At 52.2% G+C, this 15,055-nt stretch overlaps 6 protein-coding genes across 6 annotated transcripts; 3 read left to right on the plus strand and 3 right to left on the minus strand.

Annotated features, from left to right (window-relative positions):
- Positions 1-18: 18 nt before the first annotated feature.
- Positions 19-452, minus strand: COCCADRAFT_25984 (uncharacterized protein; the record flags this gene model as incomplete). The annotated part of the gene is made up of 1 exon (XM_007713755.1): positions 19-452. A coding segment is annotated over one exon (434 nt), but the record flags the coding sequence as incomplete, so codon positions are not given.
- Positions 453-859: 407 nt separating this feature from the next.
- COCCADRAFT_36464 (uncharacterized protein) lies at positions 860-2,369 on the minus strand (the record flags this gene model as incomplete). The annotated part of the gene is made up of 6 exons (XM_007713760.1): positions 860-1,022; positions 1,151-1,244; positions 1,286-1,514; positions 1,759-1,848; positions 1,989-2,088; positions 2,182-2,369. The coding sequence occupies 6 exons, from the start codon at positions 2,367-2,369 to the stop codon at positions 860-862; spliced, it is 864 nt and encodes a 287-aa protein (XP_007711950.1).
- Positions 2,370-6,240: 3,871 nt separating this feature from the next.
- COCCADRAFT_25985 (uncharacterized protein) lies at positions 6,241-7,998 on the plus strand (the record flags this gene model as incomplete). Its single annotated transcript, XM_007713756.1, has 4 exons — positions 6,241-6,546; positions 6,596-6,958; positions 7,013-7,816; positions 7,894-7,998. The coding sequence occupies 4 exons, from the start codon at positions 6,241-6,243 to the stop codon at positions 7,996-7,998; spliced, it is 1,578 nt and encodes a 525-aa protein (XP_007711946.1).
- Positions 7,999-9,270: 1,272 nt separating this feature from the next.
- COCCADRAFT_36467 (uncharacterized protein) lies at positions 9,271-9,987 on the plus strand (the record flags this gene model as incomplete). The annotated part of the gene is made up of 1 exon (XM_007713761.1): positions 9,271-9,987. One exon carries the CDS (start codon positions 9,271-9,273, stop codon positions 9,985-9,987), a length of 717 nt encoding a protein of 238 aa, XP_007711951.1.
- A 242-nt stretch (positions 9,988-10,229) lies between these two features.
- Positions 10,230-12,780, minus strand: COCCADRAFT_36468 (uncharacterized protein; the record flags this gene model as incomplete). Its single annotated transcript, XM_007713762.1, has 6 exons — positions 10,230-10,844; positions 10,902-10,944; positions 10,991-11,045; positions 11,095-11,281; positions 11,341-11,567; positions 11,619-12,780. 6 exons carry the CDS (start codon positions 12,778-12,780, stop codon positions 10,230-10,232), a joined length of 2,289 nt encoding a protein of 762 aa, XP_007711952.1.
- Positions 12,781-13,896: 1,116 nt separating this feature from the next.
- On the plus strand, positions 13,897-14,551 carry COCCADRAFT_36469 (uncharacterized protein; the record flags this gene model as incomplete). The annotated part of the gene is made up of 4 exons (XM_007713763.1): positions 13,897-13,981; positions 14,064-14,129; positions 14,173-14,222; positions 14,381-14,551. The coding sequence occupies 4 exons, from the start codon at positions 13,897-13,899 to the stop codon at positions 14,549-14,551; spliced, it is 372 nt and encodes a 123-aa protein (XP_007711953.1).
- Positions 14,552-15,055: the final 504 nt, after the last annotated feature.

Below are 15,055 nucleotides of genomic sequence, written 5' to 3' on the forward strand. Positions count from 1 at the left end.
TGCTCCTTCTCAGCCCACTCCCAGGTGCTGGCGGAGACATCAACCGAGTAGATGTCCTTGTGGTACTCAATAAGCGCATCGATGGTCTCCTGTGTAAGCTTGAATNCAACCTCATGTTGTGAAACCATGTCGACGTGTACGACATAGGCCTCGATGTGGATGGTTTGGTAGTTCAACCGAGACTGGACGAGCGGGTTCGAGTTCTTGCGCAGTTCCGAGTCGGGAGCCTTTGGTACCATGATGGAGCAAAGCGACCAGATGGCATTTGGGCCGGATAGTGTCTCGGTCAGGCAGCGCGTGTGTTGTTGTACACTGTTCAACGGCTGCTTGACCCGGTTGACTCTCTTCAAGGTTTGTGTTAACCATGGCTCGGCTTTTGAGGCCAAAACAACGTTGACGTTGGAACGGGGCGCAAAGGCCGCAGCCGAAGCGGGTAGTAACGAGATCGGCATAGTGGCCTTGGGTATGTGTGTTTCAGGGTGGTAGGTGCGAGACGGATTGCGATATTAGATGGGACGGATTCAAACGATTTAAAGGAAAGAAACAAAAGAGATTGTAAAGGTAAAAAAAAATGTCTCTGGGCGGATGTGGTGATTGCTGAGGCGCCTTTGATTGAGATGGAGAGACAGGGAAGGGCGGGCGAATGAGGAGGGGGGAAGGCGAGGTGGGAGGCGGAGGGTGAAGAAAGGCTAGTGGTGGTGGTGGGTGCCATCTCTTAAGAGCTTACAAGCGACGATCATGGGCCGCTCGGCGTGGCCACACACTCGGCAAGGATTTCATGCACACTGCCCCGTTTGCCTGCGCAGCGCATTTTAGCTTGTCTAAACGTGCATATGGCGAAAATATGCAGGCTGCAGGTTTAGTCGGATCTAAGCTGACCGACGGGCACGGCGAAAGCGTTGTGCACACGTGGATAGGCGTGAGCGAAGATTGCGACGGGCTGCTCATGGCGGGCACAATGTGCAAATGACGATTTGGACATGCATGGCCGGAGATGAGAAGCAACGAGGCGCTTGATCAGCCTCTCGAGTGGAAGTAGCAAAGTTAGTGTACGAGTATGGCCGAGAGCATTACTGGCTCGTTGACCATGGCAGCTGAAGCCATGTACATACGCAGCAAGCAGGCAGAGCCATGGCTCGACGAGACGCACAAGAGCACACGGGGGCCGGCCGGCCGTAACAGGCGGCCGTGAAGGACAGCAGCAGCAGCACCTAGACGGAGTGGACTAGACGCCGTTGGCGGAGCTGGCGAAGGGGAAAAAAGTGAAGCCTGCGACTGAGCTTACTGTCGAGCATGTGGTGTTGCAACATGACACGGATTCCAGAAGCTTTCCCTGGGCGTCCAGATGGAGAGGGGACCGCAGCGGCTTTGATACCCTTTTCGGGGGGGCCGGGGGGTGCAAGGGATGGGTGAAGGCTTTCTGCGCTTGTCAAGGGGTGTGTTGCTGGCAGAGTCTTGCGAGTGGGTGTAGTCGAGGTAGTCTTGGGCAGTCTACAGGTTGACGTTGCTTGAGCCTAAAAATGGGCTGCAAACACTCGGTCCAATCAGCGGGTCGGACAGGGGGGAGGGCAGGGTTGGTCTACCGAGAAACCCGCGATCATGTGCACCGGCTCTTGCAGACACGGCCCAGAAGCTTAGCAGAGCAAAGAGTAGCATTGTCGAGTAGCTCCGGCGGCTGCTGAAGCAGGAAGAGGCTGCATGCCATCTTGGGCTGTGGGCAGCCATGGCACGACCCGAAGCACCTCATGACGCTGGCACTGACGATGCTTCTGCTGTCGGTGATGCTGCTGCTGGCAATGCGGTGATGCGGTGCGCCACTTCACTCATGTGGCCGGAGCACATGATGCGCTGTTGCGGCGGTGCAGGCAGGGCAGGCGGTGCAAGGCGGTGACGGTCGACTGCTGGCGGCACCGCCGACGCTCTCGCACATGTCCGAAGTACCCTACGTACTACTGTGTGGGATTTACAGTAGAGAGTACGGTGCACACGGGACGGTACCCTTCTCCACAGTATCTATTTTTTTGCTTGCAAAAAAAAAACTGGCAATGCTGGCTATAATTCGCCCTGTCCGAGCAGCCGGCCCATGTACTAGATAGATACTACCGTCCGCCCAAAAGAAAAGCTTCGCCTCTCTGCGGAGCAGAGCATGCAGGGCCCAGGAGATGGGTTTCGTCACTGAACGCCCGCAACGTCCTCGTCGGCGCGATTGGAGAGCGAGGGCGATCAAGTGAAGCATGGTGAAGAGCATTACGCAAGTGCCCGGCATGTCCGATATGGACCAGTGATGGTCCTAGTCGTCGTCTCAGTCCCAGCGCGACGGTCTTATCGATAGCACCCAGCCTACCGTACATGTCCCATGTTTCAGACATGTCGACTGCGCCTCCCACGCAAACGAATATCCGGGGGGCAAAACCCACAGGGCGACCGGCGTTGCGGCCTACCCCACATAGACAATGGTGTTTTGCTGTAGCATGCGCATACAGTATGCCTCTCTCGGCGTAGAGTGCTCTCTAGTCGCAACGGCAATGTTCCGACCGTCTGACTCTCCATAGACACCCGACGCTCATGCTCACGCATTTTCAGCTCGACAGGGTTCTGTCAAGCTAGCCGCCCCACTGAGCCGACCACAACCGGCTTTCTCCTTCCGAGCCCCCACGACTCATCCACTGCCTGTCCCTCGTCCCTCATCCCTCACCCAGGCCCTGTCCTCGCGCCCACCTACGCACAACATGACGCTCACGATGCAGATTCCTCATGTCCTATGACTGTTCATGCAAACATTTCCTCCACCCGCCTGCGTTTTGCTACTTACACGCTGGCAGGGCACCGCCCGCACATCATCCATGGCTCCATCCATGCAGCTATCGTGACAGAGCCCGATGACTCACTCATGGCAAGCAAACCTGCACTTGCAACAAGAAAAAAATTTAGCCCGTCTTGTTTTGACCGCACTTGCGCGCCGCTGCCCTCCCATCTTGAGCGCTACCAAACTTCTCCTCCCCCCAAATCCTTTCCCGCGCTGCAACCTTGTATCTCTAGTCCACCCCCCCCCCAGCTTTCCCCTTGTCCATCCTCAAGTCGTGGTGGGCAGTAATGCAGGTGCACCGCAAGCCATTGTGACTGCTAACCCAACGGTCTCCCTCTAGACACGGGTTGCTATCACCACCGTATTGACGTTACGCCAGCTGCATCTGGCCACCCGCAATAGTTGCCCAAGCCCCTGTCTCCAACATTCCCTTTTAGCATGGTGCCATACTGTCTTACTTTCCTCAGCAGTAAGCGGGCTAGATCTACAACTTACACTTGGCTTGTCCCGCCTTGTTTAGGAAACATCGATACACCCTGAGCTCAACCTTGCCGACGAGGTATTAATGCACTCGCGTATAGTTGTCTCAAAACAGATGTCACTGAAAGAGAACGGAACATGGGCCACCCACACTACACTCTGTATAAGGGGTCTGCCCCGAGTTGGTGGCTGTCCATTACCCATCCCTTCCTGGATAGATTGCAGGCGGGGGACTTGGACACCAGCCGCTCCCCCATCATCCTTGACGGAGAGCTTGGACTACCGCATCTCTGGGATCCACCACACCAACTCCTCACCCGCACACCTTAGCATATCATCTTTGAGAACACCACGATCGGGGATATCGGATGGGCCCCTAGTGGCTGTCGGCACCCTGACCCCTCAAACTGTCCCTCGACTGTCACACTTGTCTACACACACACACACACACACACACACACACACACACACACACACACACACACACATGTTTACTGATATACATATAAGGCTGATCGGTGGAGTCTTAGGCACTGAAAAAAGGTCGCCTTTGCTCTTCATCGGTGGCTTCGCTCGTCACTTTATCCATGTTCCCTGCACTAGCGTACCTTCTTGAGCACATTGCATGCACGGCATAACTGTTGAACTCTGTCGGCGCTTCGCCAGACTCCTCACTGTTTCGACTAGTCTCCCACTCCACAGTCAAAGCATCTCGACCTCCACTATGGCGTCTAGACCATCTCCAGCCGCCGCTGACGTACCCCTAAAAGAGTTCTTTCTTGTGCTCAATAAGCAAACGTTAGCCATTTCTCATTCGGGAAGTTTTGCCGTATCGTACCATGGGACTCCAGAAACAAGTGGTTCTGTATACACTTGTCTCGCAGACTGAACTACTGGGAGAAATGCTAGCTAAGTCTTCAAAGCTATATCTCCAAGATATGGTTGTCTCCACCTCCTGATAGTATCGTCCATGCGGTTTATATTCCATCTTGGGATTTCAGCGCCGACATGGCATCCGCGAACGAGCGACGATCCCTGTGATGACTTTCTTGACATATCCCTTTACGAAAACGCTCATCATAAACCATATATTGCCCCCACGGAGATGTAGACCTTCGGCCTCACTTTGATTTCCTTTTTTGAGCTTAAGATGCTACAGTAGCATTTGTTGTTTCACGCCGATCTCATGTTTCCCACTCATCCCCCACTAATGTTTTATCGTACGTACTCATTCCCGGTCTACCTAGGCCCAGAATCGTTTGCGGGGTTAAGGGTTTTGTGCATCAAAACTGCTTTTTTTTACAAGCCCGTGCATGGCCTACAGAAATTCAAGTCCCAGGAGATGAGACAGTGTGTACTGCGAAACGCGGCTACGCCGAAATCCAGGCCCTGTGGAAATTCCTAAATTTTGTTCATGTAAACTTGGTATATCCATGGGGCCCAGTAGTGTAGATTACGGAGGTATTCTTTCCGATGGTGCACTTTTAGTCTTGGCTGACAGGGAAGATGTGGTATGCGTATTACTTGAAGTGCGAGAGAAAACTGGGTCACTATACGCGGACCTGGTGTCAATCCTCAGATCACTTCGGGCCGAACCACATGCAAGTATGTAATATAGGAGTGCTCAAATCTTCTCACCATGTCTATTGATGGCTCGTTGGATTGCTGCGAAATCACTACTTGCTGACTGCTATGTTTTTGTTAGAGTTCCGTATGTCCATAGATAAGAAGACATTTGGTTCTTTTGTGCAGTGATGTATATCAAGTGTGATTGGTGCAGGGGATCTCAAGATGTAGTGTCAAGAAGAGTAACAAGCTGTCAAAAATGCTTTGGCCTGTAGGCTGTCACCCATATTGTAGCACCTGACGAAGGCTGTGATACCGAGGCATACCACAGTGCAGTTGGCAGCGTTGAAGGTAACTATATGAGTTTTCTGTGGAGATGACAGTTCGTTGTCTGGAATATCTTGCTGAGTTGATAAGAGACAACTGGCAAATGCTGAGTTGTCAGCCTCGTCATATCGGAACCGCCTCAAACTGGATTCAGGGATGCACGTGACACCAACCCTATCAGCTGTAAATGCTACTTCTTATCTTTCACGTAGGGCGTACATCGATTATTGCTATCTTAAAAGTGACGTCGTACATATAATATGACATGCGCCAATTTTCGAATCTATAAGTGTACATAGTCACGTGCAGCAATACGGAGCGTCGGGGCCCTTGAGCCGCCTACTAGTCGGCTAAAAGAAGAGACCGGCAGTTGCGATTATGACATTACGATACAACTGCCGACATTTCCAAGGTCCACAATCTCTCCTTATCCTTCGCACAAGGTTTAGCTGTTGAGACAACCAACGTCGGCAGTTCTGGAATAGCACAGAGCGCGTGCAGCATGACCGTGCCGGTGTGAGCCAAATTCCGATAATGGTGAGAGAATATGTTAAGATTCTGACAATGCGCGGCGTTTTGTGTATGCGTTGCCCGCTAAATGCACCGCGGAAAGAGTGAGCGCGCTGAAATGACTAGATGTTCATGTAAAAAACAACGTAAATTAAAGTCCGGTTTTGTAGACGCATTTTAGTATTGATAAATGTTTACTACTACCCCGCGAAAACTCTGGGATTCTTCCTTCCCCGCGCTATCGATTCTTCTCAGCCGTTCCATTGTAGCCACCGATCCACTTCCGCCGTCTCACGTCAAACATGTCAACTGCCGACGCAAACCACTGCGCACAAGCACCTGAACGCGTAACTTAGACCAGACCGGTGGCATCCGAGTGCCTTGTATCAGGAAATGACGGCACAGATCCGAGTGCAAGCTGCCGGTTGCATATTCAAGCATGTATACCGATAATCATATATAAAGGGCTCTACCTATCTTGTTCCGGACATCGTGAATACCTGGACCCTGGATCGACAGCACCTATCACCGCTGACACTGGGTTACACAAGATGATTGTCAACGAGATCCTTCCGCTGCTCGTGCGATATTGGCCGCTCGTGCTGGCTACGACTACGCTTGCGTTTTTACTCAATAACAAGTACTGGAAAGGACTAAACAAATATCCTGGACCTCGGCTTGCTGCATATACCAACTGGTGGAGGGTACTGGACGTATACACGCGGAACCACCACTGGAAAATTATTGCACTGCATCGCAAACATGGAGATATTGTACGGATAGGACCCAATGTATTGTCTTTTGCGGACCCCAAGGCGATCAAGGTCATATATGGGTTGAATAAGGGATTCACAAAGGTACGAATACAACAAAAGAGTTTACCGAGCGTTGCCTAATCGTTCTCAGTCTGAGTTCTATCCCGTTCAACGCGCAGTGGCCAAGGGCAAATCTCTACCATCTCTCTTTAGTACTACCGACGAAGACTTCCACGCAAAATACCGCCGATGCGTAAACAATGCTTTCGCCATGAGTTCGCTTGTCAGCTATGAGCCTCTCGTAAGCTCGACGCTTACATACTTCCTCGACAGGACGGAACAGCTGTTCGCCAATCCTGGTGCCACCTGCAACTTCAGTCAATGGCTCCAGTACTTTGCCTTTGACGTCATCGGCGAGTTGACATGGAGCAAGCGTCTTGGATTCGTCGAGGGCAACAAAGATGTGGACGGCATTATTGGCTTCTTGGGTCAATTTTTGGACTACGTCGCACCGGTAAGTTGCTCGTGTAGGGACCTCCATGTACATCGTTGTACTTACATTCCTTAGATTGGTCAAATGCCCATCCTAGATCGTTTTCTCTGGAGAAACCCAATCCTGCTCTTTGCTCAGCGCATCGGTCTGGACAAGCGCGTCCATCCAGTAACGCTTTTTGCCCTGAAGCGCTCCAGTGAGCGTGCCAACCAGGTAGAGAAAATCAAGCGCTTCGGTCTCTCAGACGATGAGAGGGCAAACCCCCACGGTATCGATCTCCTCTCCAAGTTCGCGCAAGCTAGTCATGACCACGAGTTCATGGACGACAACCGTATCCTCTCCACATGCACATCCATGATCTTTGCCGGCTCGGAAACTACCGCCCTTTCCCTCTCTTCCGTCTTCTACTTCCTCATCAAGAACCCCCATGCCTACGCCAAGCTGATGCGAGAACTCGACACCGCCGTTGCCGACGGCACCATCGAATCGCGCCCCGACAAGACCGTTTCGTGGTCTGAAACCCAGAAACTCCCTTATCTCGACGCCGTCATTCAAGAATCGTTCCGTCTCCACCCTGGCCCCGGTCTCCTCCTCGAGCGCATCGTTCCGCCACAGGGCATGCAAATTAACGGCGAATTCATCCCCGGCGGCACAATCGTCGGTTGCAACGCCTGGGTCGTGCATCGCCGACCCGAAGTCTTTGGTCTAGACGTTGAGGCTTTCCGTCCAGAGCGCTGGCTCGAGGCGACGCCCGAGAAGCTCAAGGAGATGAAGGGAACCATGTTGCAGTTTGGTGCTGGAGCCAGGACGTGCATTGGCAAGAACATTAGCCTCTTGGAGATTTACAAGCTTGTTCCAAGTTTCTTGAGGAGATTTGAGGTAAGTTCTCTTTCTTTCCGTGCCTTCTTTTTTTCGCAGTTCGAGAACTATGCTAACATGAATTTTTTTTTCTACAGATTGAGCTTGCACGCCCGAATTCCGAGTGGAAAACTCACAACGCGTGGTTTGTCAATCAAAAGGGTTTCGATACGAGATTCAGGCCTCGACGGACCTCGCCGTAAAAGTGCTGGGAAACTGGCATGCTCCTTCCTTTTTTGAGATAGCTTTTATTTTGTGCAAGCGTTCAAGCATGTAATGGGTTTTTAAATGGTTTCAAGTTTGATCAATCTTTATCAGTATGTTTGGTCCCGTTGTGAGGACCTGGTTTGTTGAAGGACTCGCTTTGATATGCAAAAGTGGTGATGTGATTTGTATCTAAAGTATAATATTTACCAGAGATATAGCATTAAATTTGTATCATGGCAGGGATATCCCAGTGGATAGTCCGCTGTCAAACTATCTTTACATGGTAGACCAAATAAGTGCTTGGTTCGGCGAGACATTATGGGTATATACGAGGATCATAGTAGTAATAAGGCTTGAATTGAGACGAACCCTCAAAGCTGGATCATTTTCCAAATACACGTAATCATGTACGTATGGTTTTCGCGCACTGTGTGGATAGTGAAGTCGATATAATTTTTAATAGGAGTGAATTGAGTAGGAGACTTCCGACGTCTATCAAGAAGAGAAGAAACATAACACAACATGCAGCTATTCTGCTCCCGCATGCTAGTACTATGCAGTACAATTACCTTTCGATTTCTTACATAGCATAAATGAATAACCACCGCGAAATGTCCAATCCATACACGCAACACTGGCACTGTGGTGGTGTTGCAGCAAGTCTCTTTAAACGCCAATTGAGAGGGTCCCCATTAACGTAAGAGATACTGTTGTATGCCAAGACTGACACGGCGTCATCACACGCGCGCTTAACTAGCAGACGGTAGCCCGCATCTAAGGGCTGCAAGAGGTGAGATGTGTGAAGAGGCATGCAGGGAGGGCGCATCATCTCTTCTTCCCCAGAAGATGCTGACATCATAGCTCCACCACACCATCGACACGCATCGCGCTGTCGCCAACGCCATCGGTGATGCGGTTCCCTGCATCTCAGGATCATCATCGCAATGTAAACGCCATTGATGCAGAAATTTGCAATGGCCTAGGGAAAAGAAAGCACGGCCATGAACAGCAAACAGCGTAGAATGCCATCTCTTGGGACCCATAGTAACGTCACCTCTCCCACACAAAACACGGGTATGCTGTTCTAAGGGTCTAAGCGCATTGTTTTGTGGAATATGGACATTACATCAGAGTTCCATCACGGTATACATAAAAGACAAGCTCACGTCTTGTGATTCCCTCTCCTTCGCATTTGTATAGGAAAAAGGTAGTCGAAAACAACCCCAAGATCACCACCATATCACACCTCTTCGTACCACCCCCAAAAAATGGCATCCAAATTTCTCCGTCTAAACCGCAACTTCCTCCTCGCCCGCCCAACCGCGCGGCTAACCCCTACATCACCATGCGCACTGCGCCTCGGCACAACCTCTACCAACGACCTAAGCAACCACAACACCACGCGCCCCTTCTCACAGACCCCGCAGCCAGCCCTTCAAATCGACTCAACCTTCATCTCGCAAATCACAGCTGCCGAAAAGGCCATAACCGGCAGCGACAAGCCCGTCGCCAACGGTCCCACGGCAAAAGCCCAAGCACACGCCGGCCAGACACTCACGGGGAGCATAATCCACGACATCACCATGGCCGAGAGGGCGATAACAGGGCGCGAGGATGCCATAAAAGGCGGTCCTACATCTATCGCTCAGTCGGCCTTGACATCTGGCAATAGTCTTAACAACAACAATAATAACAACAACAACAATAATAATAACGCTGCGAATGCAACGACGTCATCGCACTCCGGTACCCTGGACTCGACGACGCTGCATAAAATTACAGAGGCAGAGAAGAAACTTACGGGTCAGGATGGTCCGGTTAAGGATGGTCCTACGGCGCATGCGCAGAGCCATGCGAATGAGCCGATTACGAGTCAGGCGTTGCATGATATTACTGTTGGGGAGAAGAAGGTTACGGGTGGGGAGAGGGTTAAGGGGGGTCCGACGGCGACGGCGCAGAGTGAGTTGAGTAAGAGTCGGGCGTGAGGAGGTGATTGTGTTGTTAATCTTGTATATTAACATTGGGTGTATGTAATAAGTAAAAAAAGTGTGGAAGCTACTGTACGATATGAATTAGTTTGGGTAAGAGGGTTAAGGGAAAAAAAAGATACAAGGACGATTAGATATGAGCGTATGATAATAGAGTCATGACCAAATATCACACCCAATGCAAGACGAAGAAACAACGTTGTACCTACCCATCTCTATCCCTCTCCAACTATCTAATATCAACCACTCCTCAGCCATCCAACACCAAGATTGGCCATGTCCTTCCACTTTTCAAAACTCTTCCTTTTGCTAAACCAATATGGCCGCTCACTTACTCCGTCCAACCTCGCTCCCAACAGCCCATCACCACTCGAATCCAACTCCCCAAGTTCAGTATCCTCATGTATCTCCGCTTCCCGAAAGCCAAGCGCCGACTCTGCGCCTTGTCTTGATTTTGTAGAATGCATTCTTTGCAAGGTAGTAGGATATTTGGGACCGACTACATCATTGGACCGAATGCGACGCAGACGATCTTGAAGGTCTGCTGCCTTGCCGTGTCCCGCAGTCCTGTCATGTGTATTTGTAGGCAACGTACGGTAGTCGAAATTCGAGTTTGCGCGGCGGAGGTTGTACTTGCGAGGGCTTTGCTCAAGGGTTCGGCCTAGCTCTTGGATCGTCTCGTCCCGGTCGCGAACGCGTTTGAGGGATTCTGTGCGTGGTGCTGCAAATGCACGGCCTTGAACGGATCGAGAGGTATGCCGACTGAGACGTGGGGGTGAGTGATTTGCGGTACGCTTCTCCTCAATCGCCAAAGCCACTTGTGTGACGGAGTTGGGTACTACGTCGAGAGAGTTCTGTGGCGCAGGTGTCAATCGAGGGCAAAGAGGACACATTCTTGTGATGACACGCACCATGTGGATAAGCACAATCGGTAGCTGAACAGTAACAAGCCTTCTACGCAATGTCAGCTTGATCTGTGAAACTTTGCGTGCATCCTAACGTGTTTGCGCTGCAGACGATAACGTTGAGGAAATATCGGACTTCAAAATATTTGCCTGCATGCAATATTAGTGGTCTGCCTATGTTATGGCGGTAATTTCATACCACATTTCACTGTAGCATGCCCACGGGGAACTTCCAGGTCGCAGGTACGGAGGTGAGTTTGGCCTGCAGCCACACCATGCCAGCCAGCCGAGCCATTCTTTACCATTGCTTTGCTCAATATGGTACGCTCATTGCTGTCAAAGATACGAGCCTGACCTGCAGACTTCTCCATAGTGGATGCAGCAGCCTGCACACAGTTCTCATTAGCATCAGCAAGAAGCAACAGAACAGACTTTTGCTACAAACATGTTTGTAGCACAGTATGTCTCTCTCCAGCTGAAGCTCAATCCTCTTCACTGTCTTGTGGCTATTATTGGCAATATAAACGTCGCTGAAAATGTTTGTACCGCTGACCCATACTTGACGATGTATGCCTGCAGTGAGCCGGACGACCTCAACAGTCGTGCCCCGGGGCCTGATCCACTCATCAGAGGCATTCAGTGGGCTGGGAAGTGAAACCAGTGCCTTTTCAGCTGTCATATGGTCAGAGCCGCCCAAAAGACAGGCGTAGTGAGAAGACATACGATCATACACGGGCAGTACAGTGACATCTTCAGAGGTTCTAACAAGATGCCGCTTGCTCCGGTCCCGGATGAGCAGGGACGCATAGAGCAAGTATCGGATCCTCGCGTTCTTTGAGTAGAATGGAGGGGGTCCAACATCAAGTGGGAGACTAAGGCTGAATGCAAGATTGGTAGTGGAAGGCACAAGATGCCAGAATGTATTTTCTGGGCCAATTAACTCCTGCGTGTCCACCATGTTTTGGGGCGGGGGATTCTCCCTGTCAATGAGCTCTGTAGCCAGGCTCAGGAACACAGCCCGCCTATTGCCGCTGGTTTCCTCAATTCCAAGAAGATCGATAGATATCTGAGCAATGTCTAGCGTTCGTCTGTGGCGTACTCGCTCCGCATCGTCAATGTCTATTTGGACAGTCCCTTCAATACATCCCCCACCGACGAATACTCCTGCTGATAAATCTAACCCGAGCTCAATTCGGGGATGGCGGTGTACCGGATGTTCTAGGAGCTCTTTCGGTAAAGACTGACGAATGAACGTCTTGGAGGGGGTGCGCCTATTGGTGTCATGTGCGACAGGGTTGAAGCGTGCAGCAGTGAGGCGGACAGGAGACTGAGATTGGCCATGATTAGGGATGCTACTAGTCCTACTTCTAGAAGGTGATAGGGGCCTTGCTTGTACCAAGTTGAGTGTTTCTGCAGTCGTGCTTCGTATTATGCTCTGGGGTAGTATTTGCTGTGTCTTTCGCATTCTTGAAGCACTGCGTACACGAAATTTTGAAGATGACCGCCGGGGGATATTGCTTGCAGAAACACTGGATATGTTGGTTCCGTTGTTGCAGTCTATGAGGTTTTGTGATGACGGTGTTTCTGAAAATCTGCCTCGAACGTATCTCAAACCATCGCTCTCGACGCTGTTTCTGCTCTCGGGTTCAATATTCTCCACATTCCGAACATCATTGCTGTGACATTGTCTGGACGCGTCATGAGAAGCCGGTGACATTTCGGTAGGGGATGGGCAGTTGAGAGGAGTCCCGGCCAAGATATCGCGTGACAAAGTGTCAGCAATGGTCGACTCAGTTGCTTCACGAATGTCTGATAGAGTTCGGGGCTTTGTACGAGAAGCGACTGCTGGATGTGCACTGGGCCCGTTGGTAGGGCTGCCGATCATGCCGTTGCAGCTCAGAAATTGCGTGTTGTCGTATTCGGGTGACACAGACGGAGTCGCAACACCAACCGGATGTGGTGGAGGATACAGATGCAGGTTGGTATGTAATCTCTGCCTAGTGTCGGACTCGAGACCTTGCTTTCGTTAGCAGACATTCAATCATCTCTGAAAAGGCCATTTCTGCCTACTTTTCAGGGGATTAGATTGGTAAATACGAGACCTGAAAGTAGTGAAAACGGGAAGAAAGCCATACGAGACAGTGTCAATGCTGGGATATGTTGGTGGACGAGTAGAGGTTGTGGCCCGAGGGTTGCACAAGAAGAATGCGTATTCTGAGATGGGTGATTATGGCAATTGGCGGGGTAAAGCAGTGAAGTAGTGAGGCAAGAGCGTTGGGGTGTTTGCTCCTTCTACGATCATGTCGCACAGAGTAGTCAAATCAGCAAGAGCAATGGGCAACGTCAACAATGGAAATATGCAATTTTCTACGAGGCATTGTGCAATTCTGTAGAGTTACAGTGGACTGCGGTCCGCGGATAGTACTCTAGCTGAGGAGCGGTTCAAAGCATTAGCATAAACCATATTTTGCGCCAGCAGTAGGTGTACTCTAGTAGCAGTAGCATTGACAGCAGCAACAATGGTACCGTACCCATGGATACGCCTCGGAGTATTGTTAGCTGGAATCGTATGAGGAGAGTGACTGGGAAGGTGACGAGCGTGGAGGGTGAGGGGAGACATGTGGTTGGAGACGAGGTTGCTGTAGGGCACCCCCCTGCTGCAACGTCGTTGGAGGTGTAAACATCCAATTGCAGCGGCGAGCCAGGCCCAAAGGGGCAAGTATATCCGGGGCATACGCAGCTCCGGCCCACTGCGGGCGCACAGTGGAATTTGAACCTTTGTTCACGGTGGCTCTCAGTGCAGAGGGTCGCGGAGGGTGAGTGGTATGGCGAGTCTCGACCGTGTGCAGGTCAGGTGGGTGCTCAGGCGGACATTGCGGGCGACGACGCTACGACTGGACGTGGTTAACGAGGCTCAGGCGGTGCATAAAAGCAACGGCTTCGGCGATCCCATGGCCAAAACTCGGTGTGTCTCGAGGGAGCCAAGGCGTTGGTACTAGTGATGGGCGTGACCCGGGGCTTTGGCGGCTTCCCGGCGGGAGCAGGTGCGCTGCCAGCCAGGCCGGTGGACAGACGCCGCGGTGCAGGTAGTGACATGGCCATGGACGAGGTGGATGGACGTGGTTGTAATTTGACTTTTGTCGGCGCCGGTCGGGGCATGTCATGCAGACAGCTATGGACGCGGACGGGTGCGCCCCCTCACTCCCGTCAGCCCATGTGTGCGAACGAGGAGAGGTGATATGCCGGCCGAGGAGGTCATCGGTATGTGCCAACCCAGGCTCTCGCCCTGCCGACGTCGGCCTCTGCTCTTGCGGAGCGAGTGCAACAGTGACGGAGCCGCGTGGCGCAGCGGGGCAGCGGGCGGGTGAGCAGGCAGATGGGTCGTGTGTTGTAGAGGGTCGTATGTGTAGCATGTGTACGCAGAGAACAGCAGAGGGCTGGTGCGTCCATTACATATCATATCCGCGAGCGGTGTCCTGTGGCAGTCCAGCGAGCACTGTGGCGGCGCGTCTGCGTGCGCTGGAGAAACCGGAGAAAGCAGTGCAAAAAGTGGTGGTGGCGCGGGAGCTAAGGGCGTGCTAGGCCCAAGGCGGCATGGCAGTCCAGCCCGTGAGCAGCAGCCATGTTCAGGGCCCCTCCACCAAGGCGTCGACTGAACGCACGCCCAAGCAGGGCCTGCCCATAGTAGTCTGCCACCCTCGCTCGTGATGATGATGCTGATGATGCGACGCTGCTGCTGGTGCTGCTGGTGCTGCTGGTGCCACTGCCCGCTGCGGCTGCGGCTGCGACAGGCCCCCCCGCGAAAGAAAGAAAAAATCTCTGCTTCGCGGCCAGCCAGTGCTCATCCCGCCCGCTTGGCCGTCATAGCGAGGTGGTGCCCAGCGCCGGAGCGCCAACAGTGGCCATTTGCTGTCCGCCCGCCCGCCCACCGACAAAGCACTGCTGGGGCGGCCAGCCGCGAGTCTTAACCACACGGAGTCGAGCTGGCTGCGCTGGGCAGGGCAAAAGAGCGTGGTCCGCCCGCCTTTTCAAGTCCAGCACTTCCGCCCCTCCGTTCGAGCCCATCTTTGTTTCCATTACCCAAGAGCTTACCTCACAACTACTGCGCGACCACCCACAGGCCCCAACCCTTTCTTCTTATCAGACATTATCAATCCCCC

This window comes from Bipolaris zeicola (genome assembly GCF_000523435.1).
Source record: "Bipolaris zeicola 26-R-13 unplaced genomic scaffold scaffold_67, whole genome shotgun sequence".
NCBI classification, from domain to species: domain Eukaryota; kingdom Fungi; phylum Ascomycota; class Dothideomycetes; order Pleosporales; family Pleosporaceae; genus Bipolaris; species Bipolaris zeicola.